This window comes from Amborella trichopoda, chromosome 3 (genome assembly GCF_054954075.1).
Source record: "Amborella trichopoda isolate Santa Cruz 75 chromosome 3, AtrichopodaSantaCruz75HAP2 v2.0, whole genome shotgun sequence".
Taxonomy (NCBI): domain Eukaryota; kingdom Viridiplantae; phylum Streptophyta; class Magnoliopsida; order Amborellales; family Amborellaceae; genus Amborella; species Amborella trichopoda.
The window spans coordinates 47,626,501-47,647,314 of NC_142338.1; the positions used below are offsets into that span (position 1 = coordinate 47,626,501).

Here is a 20,814-nt window from a genome sequence, read left to right on the forward strand (position 1 = left end):
TTTCATTTTTATTTTTATTTTTATAGTAAAATGATGATAAAATAATAAAATACAAACTAATATTTATAATTTCAATATATAATATTGTATTTAGTTTAGGTTTAATAAATATTTGATGAAAATTTTCAGAGAGGAAAATAACATCTCAATATCAGTATATTAATGCCAAAAAATAAAAATTATTAATGTAGTATTCTCATTGCTTATTAAATTGTTAAAAAATAATATTTATAATAATTTATAATAAATTTTTAAAACTAAATCTAACCGATTCAGACTGATTTATGACTCAAAATGCCAATTACCGATTCTGATGGAATTTTAGGCCCGACGCCAATTCGTTTTTTAAACCAATTTTTTGAACGATGGTTTCAATTAAAATTGAAACTTAGGGCCTTATCCTTACAAAATCACTACTCCCTATGCACACGCGCACTGCTCTTTAACAAGTGTCTCCTCCTAATTCGCCTAGCAGATTTCAAAGACAGATAAATTTTCTCTCCAAAATCAGACATGAGAGAATAAAAAAAATTAAATTTTGTGCGGCCCTATGAAATCCAGGTGAGTGGCTCAGGAAGAATGAGTACAAAGAAGCCCATATCCAATGCACACGTGTCTTTATGGGAATCAATCTTGTGTACAATCAATCGCCTATCTGCACTTGTGGACCAGAGAGAGAGAGAGAGAGCGTACTCCCCTCTTCAAATCTGAAGGGCGAAAAAGCTAAGCTCACTTGCTTGATTTAGTAAGTCACGAATATTGAAAGAGAGAAAGTAAGTGGAACGTCCAAAGTTTTTATTCAATCGATTGAGATCGGCTACACGGTAAATTTAAATTTTTTTAAAATTAATTGACATCAATATTAAAAAATTTTAATAAAATTTTAAATTGATTGTATGCCTAACCATTTAAGGCACAGGACGAGTCAAATGAAAATTTAAGATTCTCACTCTTCAGCTATATTTTTTTCTCCATAAAAAAATCAAGTGGTTGGAGCTTTGAATTTAGACCCTCTTTGCAAAAGGCTATATTTTTTCTCCGTAGAGAAGCAGAGTGGTTGGAGTTTCTAATTGAGAGAGAGCATTTAGACTGTTTTTTCCCTAGGGGAAATAAAGTGTTTGGAGTTTCGAATTTAAAGAGAAAAAGAATTTAAAAAAGACGTTAAACCGGCACACTATTAGCGTATAAATGCAACTCATGTTGCACTGAGTCCACATGATAGAAGAGGGAGAGGATTTTTTAGCCTTTTCTCTCTGTTTCTATAACACTGTCAAATCACCACCCTCTTTCTTGATTTTTTCAATTTCTCGTTTTTCTAGATCTTTTCTTAATCACACAAATTTCACATATAAATGGTTGATTGAGGGAGGAATTTATCCCGTGAATAATGATGCTTTTTAGAACAAATTCATGACCGCCTAATACCCGCCGATAAATTTCCCCAAATTCCAAACGTTTCCTTATCTCTCATCTCTCTTTTGGGCCTGCAATTTCCATGGTTATTCCCTGTTATTCTTTCTCTCTCATCCTCTGTTGCTTTTGCGTAGTTTCAGTTTTTGATTCCCGTTCGTATAAGGCATCCTCTCTCTCTCTAGTATTTTGACGTTCTCGCTCTAGTATTTTGAGGCTCGCTCCAACTCTCTCTCTCTCTAGATATCTTGAGGCATTCTCTGGGTTTTTTTTTGTTTTGTACTCTCTCTCTCTATCCATGGGAACATGAGGCTTTTCTCATCTCTCTCTGTTACCTTTCTATTTATCTTCTGCACAATTTTCAGTGCCTTCCATTAAGGCTGCGAACTTTGTGATCAGTAGTTAATGGACTTCTCTATTTCTCTTACCACTATGGGTCTCACTAATTGGAAAATATCTAGCTAAGCCACGGCCATTTCATCGTGTTTCCCTCTCTAGATTCACGGTCATTTTCTTGTGTTTTCTCTCTTGATTTTTGGGGGTTCTCTTCGGATTATGTTGATCCTCTCTGCTGCAACGCCGGTGGTTTATGGGCTTAATTCTAGGTCTAGGTTTTCAACTCTCTTCTATTCTTTTAACACTTCTTTTCACTCCCTTTCTCTCTCTTCCAGCTTGCTGTCTCTCTCTATCCAATCAGGGGCTCGGCCTTCCCCTTGCCTGGTCTTCTCTGCTTTAACTTCTAGCTCCAGATTGAGGTCAAAGGTTAGGGCAATGGAAGAGCTCATCGATAATAAGAACACAGGTGAGCGTGCTTGCAATGCAGGAGCAAGCTCAACTAAGAGCTCCGCTGTTCTTTCTCCAGATTTTAGTGCAACAGAGGCTGGATTTCTTCATGTTCAGAGTGAAGAAGGTAGGGTTGCATGAACTTTTCTCAAGTTGTGTTATTTATTATGATTTACCAGTAATTATCTGATTTTTGCCTTATTAGTGGTACATGTTGGTGTTACATGACCTTATACATATGCACACACGCACGCATGTATGTTGTGTGTGTGGAAGCTCTAAACCAGATGGATTATTTTTGGCAAATAAACTACAAGAAAAACAGAACTGACATCAAGCAAGAAAAATAAACAGAACTGACATCAAGCAAGAAAAATAAGGAGGGAAAGAAATAACAAAACAAGAGAACTTAAAAGATTTATACGGTTCGTCGCAGATGTAACTATATCCACGCAACAAACTCAAATCCACTATACCGATGAAAGTTAAGTTAAGTTAAAGATTTTTGACATTTAGCCTCAAGATACCTTTTTCGACTAAAAACTGAAACCACCCAAAATCTCCATGGGAACCAACCAGCCTCTCAATCTACTACTTCTCTACAAAAAAATCAGCCTCCCAATCTAAAGGAGGCACCATCACAATGTTTCTCCCTAAGGAAGCTCTCTTCTCTCTAAAGGCAGGAGGCACCATCACAATGTGTCTCTCTATAGGAAGCTCTCTTCTCTCTAAGGGGAGGCTTGGCCTCTCTTCTCCAAGGAAGCTCTCTTATTTCTAAGGGAAAGCCTAGCCTCTCATTCGCATGAATTTACAGGATTGGCCTCTCATTCATAGGATTTCTCTATAAGAAGCTCTCTTATTTCTAAGGTAAGGCCTGACCTCTCATTCACATGAATTCACATGAAGCTCTAGCCTCTCATTCATAAGATTGTCTCCATAGAAAGCTCGCTTCTTTCTAAGGGAAGGCCTGACCTCTCATTCACAGGAAGATCTCTTCTTTCTAAGAGAAGGAACATGAAGCTCTCTTCTTTCTACGGGTTTCTAAGGGAAGGCACATAAAACTCTTTTCTTTCTAAAGGAAGGCCTGGTCTCTCATTCATAGGAATTCATAGGAAGCCCTTTCATCTATCTTTAGAGGAAACCATCTTTTCCATATGGTGACCCAAATAGGGCATACACATTCTTTTCTCTTTCATTTCATCTCATATATATAAGATTAAGAGTACACACTAAATAGGAAACTTCTTGTAAACGTTACATATATCTCAAAAACCAAGAGATATATCCAAGAGTCATAATCTTTTTGGATTTCTATTGCTTTAGGAAACTTATAAATATCAATCCCAATCCCAATTCCACATTATGTGGGATTTCTTTATATGTGAGTGATTTTGGATATCACCAAATCCAACAATCTTCACTTTAATATCAAAATTACCTGCTAACTATTCCAACATCCAATGGATAGCTTTCCGAATTCATCATATTTTACCAAATAAATTTCTTCATAATTCTTGCAAAAAATAGTGCTTGCCATCATCTTTCTCCACCTCAAATAAAACAACTCGCATACTTTGCCATGGGTGTTTCTTCAATCGAATGCCCAAACACTAGCCTTGTATTGAACCATGTGCTCTGATACCACTTGTTGTGGGTGGAACCTATAAATCCAATGGGTTATTTTTGAAAAATGAAGTATGAGAGAAATAGAACTTGCGATGAGAAAGAAAAATAAAGCAGGAAAGAAATAACAGAAAAAGATAATACAAGGATTTACGTGATTTGTCATAGATGTGAGTACATCCACGGGCACGACAAACTAAAATCCACTATGTCAATGAAAGTTACATCAAAGGTTTTTGGACATAAAGTTACCTCTTTAACCCTTGACAAAACCCAGTCGAACTATCCATTTTAGACCTGCTCTCTTGACCGACACCATTGTTGATCTCTCTTCTCTATTTCATAGTTAGGCCAATGTCCAGTAAGAGAACCTTGAGAGCAACCGAGACTTTCTTCAACTAAAAGGGGAAACCACCTAGAATCTCCATGGGAACAGTTTCTCTACAAGAAACCATCCTCTCAATCTACATGAGGTGCCATTACAATGTTTCTCTCCATAGGAAGCTTTCTTCTCTCTAAGGGCTCTCAATCTACAGGACGCACCATCACAATGTTTCTCTCCATAGGAAGCTCTCCTCTATAGGGGGAGGCTTTGCCTCTGATTTACAGGAAGCCCCTACCTCTCTCTCTAGAGGAAACCACTTTTCCCATAATAGTAACTCAAATGGGGCTCACATGTTCTTTCCTCTTTCATCGACCACACTAAATAGGAAACTTCTCATAAATGTTATATATATCTTAAAATCCAAGAGATATATCTAAAAATCCTAATCTTTTTGGATTTCTATTTTTGTTAGGAAACTTATCAATATCAATATCAATCCCACATAATATGGAATTTTCTTATATGTGGGTGATTTTGGATATCACCAAATCCACAATATATATATTCTAATATAACGAAACCACACTTGTAAAAAACCATGTTTGTGGCATTTGTTAAACCCCTGATTTTGTACTTGCACTCTCCTCATCCCAATAATTAGTACAAAAAAATAAATCCAATTTAAACTTTGGATATGGTCAAAATGAGTGATCTCCAATAGTGAATCTAGAATAATAGCGATATTTGAAAAGATACGTAAAATACCAACATTTTATTGTAAGCATAATTTGTCACGTCCCCACCCCCTACTGTACTCGCTGGGCCCGTCGGAGGACAATAGGGTGTGGGATTGCGACCACAAGTAGCGAATGTCACTCAGGTGGGAGTGCGCTGAACGCTTTGAAAAGAAGGAATCAAAGCCAATCAAGAAAGAAAACAAAACACAAAGCACGTAACCACAAAAAGCTGGACAAACAAGTCCCAAACTACATATAATATACCAATGCATTTGACATCATTATGTCATATTATCGTGCTCATTAGTGATAAGAACAAAAAGATTCATATAACATGACATTTGTAGGTAATGACGAGGAAAAGATTAAGATAATCCTAGTCATTATTTGTAAATCGTACCAGAAAAGGATTCATGTAACTAATGAGAAAAACATTTCAACTAACTCAAATATTACAATGAATCTAGAATAATACTGATATTTGAAAAGATACATAAAATACCAACATTTTCTGGTAAGCAACAAGAACAAAAAGATTCATATAACATGTCATTTGCAGGTGACGGAGAGGAAAAGATTAAGATAATCCCAATAATTATTTGTACATCATACCCGAAATGGATTCATATAACTAATGAGATTTTTTTTTTCAAATAACGCAAAAATATTTACAAGTAAAAAAAATCCCTCTAAGGCCTAGATCAAAGTATCTCACTAAAATGGATGACCTATATTAATTGGGCTCAAAAACACTTTCTGGAGGGTTTTTTCAATTTTTTTTTTTTTTTTGTGATTGTCCATTAAAATGAAAAGAGTGTATATTTAAAATTGAGGTCCAACAAATGGCCCTAACATAGTTTTTGAAGATTAAGTATTTAATTGTTGGTGTAATATGAATGTTTTTCTAGTGTTATCTATATGTATAAATGTTGGAGTTATGAGTGTTTAATTGTTGGTATAATATGAATGCTTTTCGTATGATTATTAGTAATTTGGTGGCATATGATTCTCTTTCTTATTCTTACTTGTAAATATTTTTGCGTTATTTGTAATTTTTTTCCCATTAGTTATATGAATCCTTTATTGGTATGATTTACAAATGATTATTGGAATTATATGAATCAATTTGCACCCTATCCGATCTCTTCCTTGTTTTCTTTTTATTACCAGAAAAAATTGGTGTTAGATAAATCTCTTGCGATGGTGGTGTACATGAATCGTTTTCATGTAATTTGCTAGTAATTGGCACCATATGAATATTTTTCTTGATATTAGTGTTATATGGATCTTTTATGTTTTACTAGAAGTTATTGTAGTTATGTGATTGTGGTACATGAATCTCTTTCTTGTTTACCAGTATATGTTGGTGCCACATGAATCTTTCTTTTTTGTAAAATTTCCCATTAAATTTTGGTGTTATATGAATCTCTTTCTTGCTCTTACCAGCAAGTATCGGTGTTATATAAATGTCATATACTCAAATATATTATATACCTATATTTTTATATTTAATATATTGGTGTTATATGGATCCTTTTCTTTTTATGTACGATTAAATATCTGCAAGAATGTATTCGTGTTGGATGAATCCTTTTATTGGCATTCAACTTATATATTAGTGTTATATGGATCATATATCTTTTTCTTATTGTTTTCCATTAACTATTGTTCAAACTAATTTTTTATTGTTATTCACTAGTAGATATTGAGTATCAATGGTTTTTCAGTTGAAATATGGCATACATGGAGTTTTTTATGTATATTATTTCTTAAATTGTGGGGTTTTAAATAAATTTGGTGCTATCAGATGTTTTTTTTTGTGATTTGCACTCTTTGGTTGATGTGTTTTTCAGCTGGTTACAATTGAATCTTTTTGTGAGTGACATCTGAAATATAAATGAGATCCGGAGAATGGAGGGAGCCTGTGCAATTAATTTTCACTTTTGGTTACTTAGTGAGGGATTTGATGCTGAAACCTTGGGCCTAAGAGTTAGGCTGCAAACTCCCAGTTTTGGCAATATTACAAACCTATAATTCTATAATATTTTTTATTAATTTTTTTCTTGATTTTTATTTTTTGGCTTGTGTTTCCTTGTTTCCCTATAAGATATTTAGAGCATGTTTATGTTATGGTAGTTGTTTTTTTTTTGGGTGAATTAGTTGTGATAGTTTCTATATTTAGGTATGACACTGTTCATCTAACCTTTTGAGAAAGTGCATGTGTATGAATGGTATTTCCTAATGTCTTGCTGTTTTGGATTGTTTTATGATATTTTGTTCGATAAACTTGTACGATAATTGTGTAGCTATATCTATTAACTCATATTGGATTTGTGAGCTTATAATCTGATCCATAAGATAGTTTTTCTCATGATGATAATTAACTTGAGATTCGTGTCTTCTAGAAACTGGTTTTGATGTCTTCGAGCAATTGACCATGAATTTTAGATTTCCAAGGAAGATGCTAAAATGAGTAAAATATAATGAAATAAAAATATCGGCTATCATGTCATCATGCCCCATAAAATGATGGACAGTGATGGAAAGAGAGTGGGAGCTGCCAAGGGATCATTTCTTATTCGTGGCTCTCAACATCGTCACCCATCTTACTGATACTGATGCAGTAGTCCTTCATTACAATGGATGGTGATGAACTAATTTACTATGATTTTTGCATATTCCATTGGACTATAGTAAATTTTCCCTTCTCAAAATACACACTTGGTAGTTCTTAATTGAAATCATAAATTTTTTTATTAGCAACACTCTAATGTTTTGTTGTGACCGAGATTTTAATTGCAGATATGCTGTTGCGTATCAAAAAGGAAAAAGAAGCCAATAGACTGCCTGAAAATGTTGCTGCTGTGATGGAGGAACTGTATCATAATTACCGGGATGCAGTAAGTAAATAATTTGTAAGGCATAAACATTTGCATTCAGCATATGTATGTTATGTTAGTCTTGCTGATTCAATAGTCCGAAGGGAAATTATAATTCCAGTGGCCCATGCTATGTGGTTCTCTGAGTAACATCCACTTTCCATTCCAGCTGATGGATGGTTGGAGCTCTACTATATGTAGATAAATGCCCTTGTAGGCCCCACTCTGGTTATTCTCCAGCAATCCACGTTGTGATGAATGAATTGTTATAATGTACTCAGATCTTGCTTACTGACTAGCATTTTTCAGTGCATACCTACTTTTCTGATTTCTAATGATGATTTATGTAAAATTAAATCTGATTTTGGCATTATGGTTAACACATGAACTAATTAGTTAAAGACCTGATGAATTCCCTAATGGTGGTTAGAGATTTAGCATATGTAGATAAATATCCATGTGGGCCCCACTCTATTTATTCTCCAGCAATCCCTCTTATAAGGAATGAATTTTTGATGCATTTGTCAATGCATATCCTCATTGCTTTCTGATTTCTAATTATGATTTGGCCTAAAATTAAATCTGATTTCTGCATTATGAGTGACACTTGATTAGATTTGCAATGGGACTTCAGGTAGTGTTAATATAGGTGTGTGAGTTTGTTTTCAAGTGATATATACCATAAATTCTTTATGTATGGTATCAGACTGTGTTATACATGTGATACATTACCCCAGTTCATACTTTTTTTCAAGCAGCAGATGAAATTTCTTTTATTGCTTCTTTGTAGATGCTAAAAATGTTACATTTTATTTGATATCCGCTGTCATCTTTTACAATATCCTGCTAGGGCATGTGTGATGAGCAACTACCCTGATAATTGCAGGTGCCATGAGGCTATTGAGATTCAAAGCTTCTTCGTAGGGATATGCCTAATGTTGCATTTTTGTGTGTTCTCAGTGGTGATGAATTTTGCATTTCATGTTTATGTTCTCCATGAAATTGTGATTTTCCAGGTTTTTCAAAGTGGAAACTCCAGAGCTCATGAGATTGTGCTAACCAACATGGCTTCTGCGTTTGACCTCATTTTGTTGGACTTAGAGGTTTCAATTTTCTCTTTCTTTTTACTACCAATCAACTTCACATCATCAACTGCACATGCACATCTAATATTTTTTAGTATTTCCCTTGTTTTGCAAGCATTGTGAACACGATTCATCTGAATCTCATTTTCTGTGAGATAACCTCTTTGTTTTTCTGAATGCAGAAGCCTTTTACATTTCCACCTTTTCACAAGGCAATAAGGGAGCCTTTTGACTACTATGCATTTGGTCAAAACTACATTCGACCTTTGATTGACTTTAGGTTGACCCCTTTTCCTTATAGGCTCAAAAGCTTACTTCTTTTGTTCTCTTGTGAGCGATGATTACAACAAGAAGAGCTCTGTTTTCTGCTGCCTCATTGAACATGACTTTATGGGATTGAGTTGTTTATTAAAAGTTGTTTGCTCCTCAAGTAGCACTAATTTATAAGAGATGAGTCTAAATAGAATGTTTACAGTTGCTTCTTTCCTTTTTCCTTCATTGCTTTATGAATCTGGAAATAAAAAGTACTTTTAGTAGGAAAGAAACTGGAGAGGCATTTTTTTTCAATAGTAAGATGTATGTATGCATTTTTACATGGTTTTAAATTTATAATATCTTTGCTATATTCATATGCCAATTAGAATTATAAAGTTTTAAATATCCTTGGATTCTGTGGTTGTGGTGCAGTTACATTCCATGTTTAAGCAAAATCCCTCTATGCATATATAGATTATCAGTCATTTTATGCACCAGGTCTTCAGTGCAATTAATTGGTGTTTAATTTATAACTATTTTTTCACAGAGAATCATATGTTGGAAACATATCCTTATTCTCTGATGTGGAAGAGAAAATTAAGCAGGTATATAATGCATCTTTTTGTAGTTCTGGTTTCTGAGTTCATTAATACTTCTGATTGGTCACGAACATGTCATTTACTGGTCTTAAAAGTATTGAGTTCAGAAATAGTTTCCAGAAGGATTTCTGTACAGTGACACCTAAGTGAACGTCCCAAATGCTTTTTTCAAAAGTAGAGTAAATTGGCATTACTAGACATTTTCTGTTAATTATTTATACCCTTTTTTATGTTTTACCTTATGAAGTTATGTAATTTTACACATACGACAAGCTGAATCCAAAGTTAGAGAGGCTACAGATAAACTTGCGACAAAAGTGGATTACTTCTTTACTAGGATGCAGGATAAGTCAGGCCTGACTTGAAGCCAGTATAAATTGTCTGCCTTGGGTGTGCTTGCAATTTCCATATCTATGTGTATGCTTTAGACTAAAATGAGTTGGGATCAAATCCCAAACCCCCACCCACTTGCCAAGGCAATATCAAATTCACTTAAAATTAAAAAACAAGAAGTGGCTTTCTTTGCATGAATAACTAAAGGATCTAGCTAATACAAAAATCTGAAAGTAAATTGCCACCGAGATTTATACCCAACTTTAGGATCGTAAAATGAGAAATCTAAGCGTTTTGCCCTTTCTATGTGGTGATTCCTATCTGGGTAGGTCCCCATATTTGATTTCTCTTGCATTTGATCCCCATATTTGATTTCTCTTGCATTTGATTTCTCTTTGTTTTATTCAATCTGAATTTTGAGTGTGGTATTCATGAAAGTCGCCAATTTATTTCTTTTCTGTACAAAACTTCTACATCATTTCATGTAAGGGTCTTTGCAACAAATCTCTTCTACTAAACACTTGAACTTCATCGAGGTTTATTTCTGACTACAGAGGATAAGAACTATCTGCTTTACCGAAAAAGATATTCTATGTGTGTCATTGAATCATGGAAACATATTTTGCATTTGTTTGAATAATTTATTTTCCTTGATATTTTTACTAATAAGTTGATCTAAAAAACTGAGTTTCTCCTTAAACTCATCTCAAACACTTACAAGACTCTGATTGGTGGTTAGGTGGCATTAACACCTAGCTGAGGGGAAATCAACTTGAGCAGATACAAATTTGTTCAATTGGTTGCACAGTATCTGTGGCGATGTAAAACTTCTACATTGGAGACAATGCGCCCAGATGCTTGTTTGGAGCATATTTTATTACATTTCTTACTTAATGTGCTCATGGTTGATTTGAACTTGTTTGGTTTTAGTTGGTGCTCTGTTTGAGTGTTTACTTGTTAATAGTGTTTTTTATGACATATAGTGTGGGTTTAATGGTTCCGCTTTCCATGATACTCAAAAGATGTTTACATTTTCATTTTATTTTCTATGAGAAGGATGGCAACTAACTTGCAAAACCAAATTAGGGCCACAACATTGTGTTCATGTCCAACCATCAGACTGAAGCAGATCCTGCTGTTATTGCCTTGCTGTTGGAAATAAGTAACCCGTTCCTTTCTGAGAATTTGGTGGGTTGCTTGATACGTGAATTTGTTTGTTGCTTTAATGAATTAGACATTTTCTTGCCAGAACCTGGATTGCTAAACAGTCAGTTTGATTTTGCAGACCTATTTGGCAGGAGATAGGGTTGTAACAGATCCTGTTTGCAAGCCATTTAGCATGGGGAGGTTTGTTTGAAACTTTGAGATGTTGATTTAAAAAGGAAAGTATACTATAACCATCAGACTATATGAAAACCACAGCCCATTGGTTCATCACTGTCTAGATGGTTAGAGAGATTGTGGAACCCCCAACCAGAATTAGACGTGACCACAAGGTGGGGCCTACGATCTCTCTGTCATGATCCATTTTTCTATCAAGTCTAATGACCCCATGGACTACGGTTTTCTCATGGTGCATTGGATTATAACATAGTTTCCCAATATTAAAAGTTCCATCAAGTAGGAAAATTATTTTGAGCTGGTTCATGATGATGTCATTTCTTTGTCCTGTGCACTGTTGCAGGAACCTTATATGTGTGTACTCAAAAAAGCATATGCATGACGTTCCAGAACTTGCAGAGATGAAACGAAGAGCAAATACCAGCAGTCTAAAGGAGATGGCTTTACGTTTAAGGTATATCTGATCTTCTTCTAGAAATTATAGTTTACAACCATGAGATCGGCATCTCAAGATTTGATTGTCATCCCATGGTACATTTTTCTTGAAATTTCTAATTATGAATTTTTCTTAATGCTAACTGTTTTCATTAATAAAAAAATGTTTGTACATATACATGTTCCTATACAAATCGATCTATTTACAGAAGACTCTGCCATATATAATACTTTACATAATCAATTTTTCTGTGAAATCAAGTTCCTAACTTGAAAGTTGTTATTGAGACCAAGGAATCAGCTAAATAGTTGGATTCACTTCACACATTTTGGAATGTAGCGCTTATAGAACTTGTGCATGCAAAGATTTCCTAAAAATGTTTTGCTCGTGAATCCTCCCTTGTGCTCACACAAGCAATAACTGTAGCATAATCTCTTTGTAGATTAAATTGGCCCAACTAGGGTCTGGATCTCTCAGTGCTGTGAGCAATGCCCACACCCCTGCGGCATCATGCTTTTAATGGCCTGAGAAGCTAAGCAAGATCTTACCGTGGTCATTTCTTACCACTCCTCCCACCCCTGTCCCTTCTTGAATTGCCAACTGAGCTTCTGTCGAACTTCATAAATCCCATGGGAGGTGTTAACCATCTATTGGGTCAGCCTTCTCCGGTGAATTTGCCTTTCACAATCTCCTGCCATATTGTTTCAACTGCCTGTTTTTTGTCATTGCTGCGTCTTCCATTTCACTCAATGTAAGCCCTGAAATTGCCACCATTGTAAGCCTACACAAGATGAGGCCTCCTTTGGCAAAGCAGGGGCATACCATTTCTACCATAGGGTTCTATTGAGGTTGGGGTGATCCAATTTAAATGAAACAAATTCTGCGCAAAATCCTGAAATCTATTCTCATGATAGTGCAGCAATTGATGGTTAATTGTTTTTCAAGCATTCTTGCACATTAGACTAATGGTTGGAATAATCGTACCTTGTCTTTGGAGATGGTTCATAGTTGGACCTTGTCAATGGTTGCCAATTTCATGAAGCAATTTGTTATAGGGGGAGCGGACAACAGCCATACTTTTCTCGTAATGGGTTGAAGTTCGGCATTATGTAAGAACGTAGTGCATTGTCGACTGAGAAGTTTCCTTTAATGATTGGAGTGAGATCTTTTTATCATCTTTCCATGTATCACTTCTCTGACTTTAATGTTTGGGTCAGATGCTAAGACAGACAAGCTTGGGTGTCGGTCCTTGATATTTTGTGGCCCAAGCCATGGGTTCAACCAGAATCTAATCCTGCCCATCACTACCTGCATCCTTGTGTTTTGGTCAAAGCTACTATTTCTAGTTGCCACCTTCTAGACTAACCACCCTGTCTAATCTATTTTGTATTTGCTTCACAACGTGTGAGGAGGTGAGTCCGCATAAGCAGAACCTCTCCTCGCACACCGTTGCTGCCGATGGCTTGAGATCGCATAAAAACCTAGAAAAGAATAGGAAAACTCAAAAGAAACATAAACAAATCTGAAAGGAAAAGGATAGTACAATGTTAAAAGAAAGAAAAGAAAGAACTACTGCTTTGAAAGCCATTCCCCCAGGCCCAGCACTTGAAGTTGGTGGCCTGGATTAGACTAACAAGTGAAGTGACTCCATCCTCAACACTAGAGAGATTTGCGTGAATCTGAGGTGTTTTGGCCCTTTGGGGCTCGTAATTTGTGATCTATGGCTTTATGCAGCCTTATCCTGTTGTTCTGAATAAGATCAGATAGATTTGGATAAGATTTGGTAGTTAGAGGATAGGTCAAGATAGATTTAGTATTGTTCTAGATGGATTTGGACAGGTTTGGATAAATCTAGATAGACTGGTATGAATCAAGATGGATTAGGACAAAGCCTGATGGTTTTTGGATATCTAAGGATTTCCTAGGGACTATGGGCTGTGGACTACAGGTTATGGTGTACTAGGGTTCACTACAGTAGTATGGTCCCTATGGTTTAATGTTACAATTTTCTGAGAATTCCTTTAGCCAAAATTCAAGGGGGTGTCTACAATTGCCCCTCTTTGGCGCACCCTGTTATTTGAGGAACAGATGGACGACAAAGAAGTAGACACCAGAGCTACCAGAGTTTTGAAATGAAGAATTATTCTCTTGAATATTTAACACCAAAAAACAAAAGGTGCCACTAACAAGATCTATAAGACTTCAACTGCCAACGCTTCGAGGCGATGGTCATTTTTCGTTCAGCGGCCCCTCTGCCAATGCTTTGAGGCAATGATCAGCCAAGCTTGTGACCCATAAGACTTGAACTACTGCACTTTGAGGTGTAGCTAGCTGAGAGGTCTACCTACTAGTCATGTTGGTTCTCCCAGGTCTGGGTGTTAGCTTTCAATTGAACTTTGGATGGTAAAGAGGGCACCGCTATCAGAACCTGTTAGACTTGAACTGCCATCACTTCCAAGCGATGGGCAGTAGAGAGTTGTACTTGTCAGCACTCCCGATTTACCTTGCCTTAACAGCTTTTGTAAATTTTATTTATGGAAGATAACTTTGGCTAATTGAATTCCTATTACACCCTTGGCTCCTAAGGTTTTTCTAAGGTTGTGGGTTTAATTGTGGGCCTTTCTGAAATGGGTTTCGCAAGGGTTTTACTTACTTTTGGTTGATACATTATGGTTCAAGCAATCCTCTTGTATCTTGGGTTTGAACTTTTATCGACAGCATGCATGTCCTCATTTCCAGTCCATTGATCCAACTCCTTTGTTTTCAGAAGTATTTAAGAGAAATTTTTGAAAATGGGAAGATTTGTTTGAAATAGAGACTGATACCAGGTTTACGATTTTAGCGACAAAATGAAGATTTTTGAAACCACTAGACGCAAAGTTTGAAAGCAAATGGGTTGTCCTTGAGATGGAATTTGAAAAAGAAAATAAAAAACTAAAATAGAAACCAGAAAATTTGATGAAGGTAAGTTTTTTGAAAAATGATATGAGAAGAATTTTGAAGTAAGGGGATACTTTGTGAAAACAATGTGATTAGCCTTTTAAGCTTATGCAACGATGGAGCCCTCTAAGCAGTTTTCCATCATGCAGGGTTGGCATATTGAACTTTAAAACCTTTTGAAAGAGCTTTCGAAAGGATAATTTTTTAAAAATTCCTTTTAAGCTTATGCATCCATGGAGCCCTCTAAGCAGTTTTGCATCATGCAGGGTTGACATATTGAACTTTAGTAACCTTTTGAAAAGGATAATTTTTTAAAATATTTTCAGAAAATTTCTTAAAAGACGTGTCTTATAGTTTTGTTGCCTATGGCACTTTTGGGTGAAAAGTGAAATTTTTATGATATTTTTCTTTTTAGTTTTTTTAGGGGCTTTTATCTACAAGAAACCTAACCCAGAAGCTAAATTTTGGAAAATAAATTTTCCCTTGTATTTATTTGACATTTCTTTTCAAAGCTGACTTCTTGAAGGTACCTCCTTTATAAGATGAGTCTTACAGTTTTACCACCTGTGACTCCTTGGTGGAACTTTGAATTAGGGACTTTCAGGACTGGGAACCATCAAGTTCTCCCTCATCTTCAAATCTTAGTCCTTGCATCGCCATTCAAATAATAGTTCTTCAAGGTTTTGGAACTAATCAGTGTCCTGGAAAGTACAAGATGGTGCCCCTAGTGTTTGTTCCTCCACTACCAACACTTTGAAGTTTGGATGGTCGGGGTCCTTCAGGTGAGTTTCTTACCATGGTCAGTCAGGCTAATGGCCCTTGAGTGCGTTTGGTCACCAGATTGATATTAACTCTAAGAACTTCTAGGCATCTTCTGATTTTTCTTTGAGATTTTGCCTTTTTCTCTTTTCCTTTTCCTTGTTCCTTTTCCTCCTTTTTTTTGTTGTTTAATCGCACAGGGTTCCTATTGGAAGTTCAGGCCTCTGTGTATGTGTAAGACTGCAGTGACTCAAATACTTTTTTTTCTTTCGATGAATAAGCTATTTTTCTTTTGATGAATAAGCTATTTTTCTTGAGGAGATTGGCAGTGCTTGGAGGTTGTTGTATTCCCCAGTTTCTCATGGTTGACATGGAAGATTTTGTGTTGGGCCCTGTCATGTACAAATCTCAGTTTATGTTTTTTCGCCTGCAAACCGTTTGGCCTAGTACTTGTTAATTTAATTTAGAGTGCTCTGTTGGCTTCTATTGGTTCATGTTGTACATGAAGAGGTTATAAGTTTTAATTTTTGTTGGCCATTGAACCTTAGAAGTCTTTCACCATTGTCATTGTACTTGGCCATTCAGTGTGTTGATAAAGTTGGTCTATATTGGTATGTCTGCAGGTTGTACCCTGTATGAAACATCTATTTATTTGTTAGGTTTGTACAGTTTCTTATAGATTATATGAAAGGTCAGCAATAGTTTTGAGAGTGATATTGATATTCTATTTCATTTGCTTCCTCTTTATATGCATTCCTAACAATCATTAACAAGCATGCTTCTTAATGGTGAGCCAAACTTTCTTCTTTTGCTCTTGCTACTCAATTGTGAATTCATTTGGTTTCGTCTTTCTTTGAGGACTGATTGGATGAATCAAGATGTCTCATTGTTATTTGTAAGATATGGGTTAATTGATGTCTTACTTTTTGAATGACACTAGCAATTTGATGTGGAACAAGAATTTAGTCTAGGTAGGCTTGTGGAACCACTTTATTGGTCAATTTCTTACCCACTACCTGTTTTGGATATTTCAAATGGGGTTGGTTTTCATTGGACTGGTTCACTTATCTCTTTTTTGTCGTATTATGGAGTCAAAATTGACAAGTGTTTCTACTCGAATATTTAAAATTTATTGCTACTTCCTTCTTTAATTACCTGTTCTGCTTTTCACCCATACTAATCTTTTTCTCTTTATATGATTGAGCATGATTACTTTCCTTTTGGATTTTCTGCATGATTAAGCTGAGCTGAATGAAACTGCAGGAGTGGGTCACAGATAATCTGGATTGCACCGAGTGGTGGCAGGGATCGTCCAGATCCACGAACAGGAGAATGGTCTCCGGTATGTCGCTTCGTCTAATGCATATACTGTTTTTTGTTTTTATAACTTTGTGCTTGAGGAGCAATTTATTTTGGACAATTGGGTTGAGGTTGGCCCACTGTTGGAAATATCGGGCGATCTAACCGCTAACTGCCCGGATAGATTGGAACTGGCCATTGGCAGTTTTGGTGATCGACCGGTATTTTTTTAAAAAAAATGCAAAAAAATCCATTTTTTTCCCATTAATTTTCAACTTCATTTGAATGTGTTTTGTTTTAATCATTCTTTATATGCTTTTCATAGTTTAGTAGATTTTTTTTTGTATCTTTTTTATTTTTTTCAACACTTTTTTGACGGCCCAAGACTTGCCCGGTTAGAACGGTTTAATCGGCAGGTTTACCGGTTGGATCGGTTAAACCACTGCCAGGCCTATGAACCGGTCCTGCTCGATCTTGCGAACATTGGGTTGGCCCACTTTTTTCTTGGGAAAGAATACCACAGTCCACTGGACTACATTAGGGTCATTACAGTCCAATGAGATGAAGGAATTAGAAAAGTGAATGGAGAGAGAGCTATGTTTAAGATATTTGTGTCTATGCCTTGAGTACCTGCTTAAGACCTCATTAATATTACATGGCTTATGATGTCAAGCTCCTGGCTTTGAATGTGTGCTTATCCCTTCTTTTTTACGCACTTCAGCTTTTCGAACGGCTGAGAGTGATAGAAACATTGTAACTTTTCAAGGCAGAGACTTGTTGGATTGCTACAAATGCGCTTTGTATTTCACTTTTGGTATTAAAACATCAGATGCTTGATTACTATTCTGTCTACCTCTGTAGAGTGCAATCTCTCACTGTTTTCACTTGCTCAAGAAGACTTCCATTGGTGAGCCTGATAACATATTGTGATATTCCTCTCTGTGGACTTCCACAGCTTTACATGCATTGATTTTAGCCCTGAAATCTAAAACTACTCATGAAAGATCGACAGTGGAAGAATATTAACCTTTAAATAATGTGTCCACCATTTTGCTGCAACCCAAGGCAGTTCACAGGGTAATCTGGTGGAGGGTACTACGAGGCTAAGTTTTGATTGATGTTCACAGGGTAATTTGGGATAGTAGGTATGGGCAGTTTGTTTAGCGATGAGGAAGGTTGGAAGCTTAAAGCTATTTGGACCCACTAGCATATGTGATTCTGCATTGGCGGAGGCTCGTGCATTGCTTACAAGTCTATGGCTCTGTTCCTTCCATTTAAGTAGTAGTAGAAAGGGCTTGTCTTGATGCCATAAGATGGGTCGTAAACTCCCCTCTATTGTGTGGCTGCCCTCTATTTCGTGGAGGTTTTACATGATATTTGGTGAGATCTTCAACATTTGTGACACTGAGAATTTGACTTTTATGGACGTTCTTAGGAGCTAACCAAGGGTCTAATACTCTTGCCGATGAAGGGGGTTCTTTGTGAATCACTCTGTTGATGTAAGTATTGTGTTGTAATCCTGTGATATTGTCTTGGCATCTCTTGACCCATGTTTATGTTTCTATTTCCTTCGTAATTTTATTTTAGAAATAAAATTTATTGTTAATTATTAAAAAAATTAAATGAACCCATCTAGTTTGATCATATAACTTTGTTTTCCTGATTGAGTTTTTCATCTTCTAATTTGAGATTGATCCTCTGTACCTTTTCTCAATCATTAACCATATTAAGAGAACTATTACCACTCCCCAATTGCATTTAACTGTGGAATATAATTTTGCATTCTTGTTTGCTGGTGATCACTGCTTTTTATTTTGCATTACTATGATTCTTGTTTTGAGAGGGATATAAAATGAGCAGGCACCCTTTGACGTAACCTCAGTGGACAATATGAGGAGGCTGGTTGAGCATTCAGGGGTTCCAGGGCACATATATCCCATGGCAGTGCTATGCTATGACATCATGCCGCCCCCACGTGTGGTATATGTTCCCCTCTCTTGATTCACGCACTTTGAACGGAAAAAAAAGTATACCATAATGATAATGGAAAACTATAATGTGTTGGGGTCGTCATTGGGAACTCATTAAGAGTGAAATCCACCATAACAGGATATTGTTCCAATGTGGTTCCCACTGTCTCCTTGGTCAGTCCTTTGAGTGGATGATGATGAATGACTGAAGGGTTCAACACTTGTCAATTGTTTATTTTTTTCAAAATTTAGGTCGAGAAAGAGATTGGGGAACGGAGGGAAATATCATTTCATGGAGTTGGCATATCGCTGGGTCAAGAAATGAACTTCAACGACATTACTTCTGGCATAGAAGACTCTGAAGATGTGAGTGTTTAGTTACAATCAGTTATTGCTGTCCTTTTTTTTTTTTTAATAGGCCTTGATAAATGATGGGAAATGCACCTATCCAAAGTGTTTTTCCCAGCAAGGCCATGCATTTTGATTTGATAACCATGCATGTGAATTCTGCCTTGTAACTAAGATTTGTCCGAGTTTGCATGTTCTTCTCTTTTGTTTTTTTAATTGGTTTTATTAGATGAGACTTTTATGATTATTGCAGGCTAAATCTGCTTTCTCTAAGGCTTTGTATGATTCAGTCACTGAACAATATCGTGTGCTCCAATCTGCCATTCATGGAAAGAAAGGTACCTCTGCATCAAGCTCGAATATCACTCTCTCTCAACCCGGGAATTGATAAGAGGAAAGCAGTGTCCCACCCTTTTTTTTGCCGATATGTATATTAAATTCGTTGAAATCATCTGTTTTTGCATTTGAATAATCCTTGTTCACTATTCTTCACCATTTGTAACAGTAACATTGAATATAAAGGAATCATGAGATTCTGCAATTCATTATCTCGAGATTAGCCTCAATTTCATCAATGAAGGCCAGAAAGTAACAGCTCTTTATCTCCTGAAATTCGCTTTATCTCCTGAAATTCCTGTAATATTTTAATTTCTTCAAAATCGATGCTAAAAGTCCATGATTTATCTTGCCATGAAAGGATAAGCCATCTATGAAATCTTGGAAATGTTTGTAATTCTTCAGAATTGATCCTAAAGGTTCCTGATTTTCATCACACAAAATATGTAGTTATATGCGACTCGTTCTTTAACAAAAAGACATGGGATTCTTTGAAGGAAAAAGTTTATATAGAGTTGAGGCTGATGCCCAAATATCCTTAAGTTCATCTCGACAGCAAGATGGATGGATGGATGGATGTGAGAAAAAATGGATTTCAAGTTTCGGAAATGGTGCATCTTGTAGCACATTTTTTGGATTGTTAATTTTTAAGATTTTATAGATATGCTCGATGTGTACCCGTTTTGAAGGTTTAAATTTTATAATTAATGATAAAATATATTTTAAGACTATCACAAAGATTTTCAGTATTAAAACCACATTTCTTGACATTATTTGAAGATGCGTTTTACTTTGATTGTTTAGAGCCTCGGCTCTTTATAACTCGAATCATTCTTTTAATATTATAAAAAATGATCACTAAATTTATATGATTTATCTTGCATTATTATGATCGTTAAAGCTTTTTTCTAACTAATTGAGGTCGGTTATTATTTATCTTTCATGAAAAGGATGAACCAATATTCCTATGCAGTGCTATTAAACAATGGGGTTTCCCCTCCACCCCTCTCTCTCTATGACCTCACAGAAATGAGCTAAAGATTTCAAGCCTTTTTCTTTTCATTCTTTCCCTTGTCTGTATTTTCCATAATTCTTAATACTTTTTGAAAGCAGTGCCTGATTAAAATATTCTACAACTAATGGTCGACTGTAGATGAACGCGGTTTCTCATGTGGGTTAGTTGAAGAGTCATCATGGAAGCTTTTATCACCACCAAATCCTCCCAAACAAATGTCCAAAATATCTCAATGCTTACTAAAATTACCAGGGACCCCAAGCCTTTTGGTTGGCTTTGCGAGAAGGGACTTTTTTGTTTTTACCAAATATGTGAGATGTTCCCATGCTAGGTGAGTTTAT

The 20,814-nt window shown here is 35.9% G+C and overlaps 1 protein-coding gene across 9 annotated transcripts; it reads left to right on the forward strand.

Moving 5' to 3' along the window:
- The first annotated feature begins 668 nt into the window (after positions 1 to 668).
- On the forward strand, positions 669 to 19,663 carry ATS1 (phospholipid/glycerol acyltransferase family protein). Of its 9 annotated transcripts, XR_016051386.1 has the most exons (13): positions 1,381 to 2,320; positions 7,681 to 7,778; positions 8,774 to 8,860; positions 9,025 to 9,122; positions 9,645 to 9,702; positions 11,116 to 11,217; positions 11,315 to 11,376; positions 11,714 to 11,824; positions 16,769 to 16,847; positions 17,932 to 18,303; positions 18,665 to 18,784; positions 19,027 to 19,140; positions 19,376 to 19,663. XR_016051386.1 is itself a non-coding variant. In XM_088861008.1 (12 exons), the coding sequence occupies exons 2-12, from the start codon at positions 2,182 to 2,184 to the stop codon at positions 19,508 to 19,510; spliced, it is 1,083 nt and encodes a 360-aa protein (XP_088717134.1). In that variant the 5' UTR covers positions 669 to 824; positions 2,082 to 2,181; the 3' UTR covers positions 19,511 to 19,663. The 9 variants fall into 9 exon arrangements, 7 of the variants coding, with proteins under 7 accessions (XP_088717134.1, XP_088717133.1, XP_088717135.1 ...); XM_088861008.1 differs by lacking the exons at positions 17,932 to 18,303; positions 18,665 to 18,784 and adding an exon at positions 669 to 824 and having other exon boundaries at positions 2,082 to 2,320; XR_016051387.1 differs by lacking the exon at positions 9,645 to 9,702.
- Positions 19,664 to 20,814: the final 1,151 nt, after the last annotated feature.

Bases quoted from the DNA above. Each gene is read 5' to 3' on its own strand.
- ATS1 (XM_006854014.4), top strand. From the start codon at position 1,966: ATGTTGATCCTCTCTGCTGCAACGCCGGTGGTTTATGGGCTTAATTCT. The intron at 11,377-11,713 runs GTTTGTTTGAAA...GCACTGTTGCAG, and splicing joins AAGCCATTTAGCATGGGGAG to GAACCTTATATGTGTGTACT. The intron at 19,141-19,375 runs GTGAGTGTTTAG...TGATTATTGCAG, and splicing joins GCATAGAAGACTCTGAAGAT to GCTAAATCTGCTTTCTCTAA.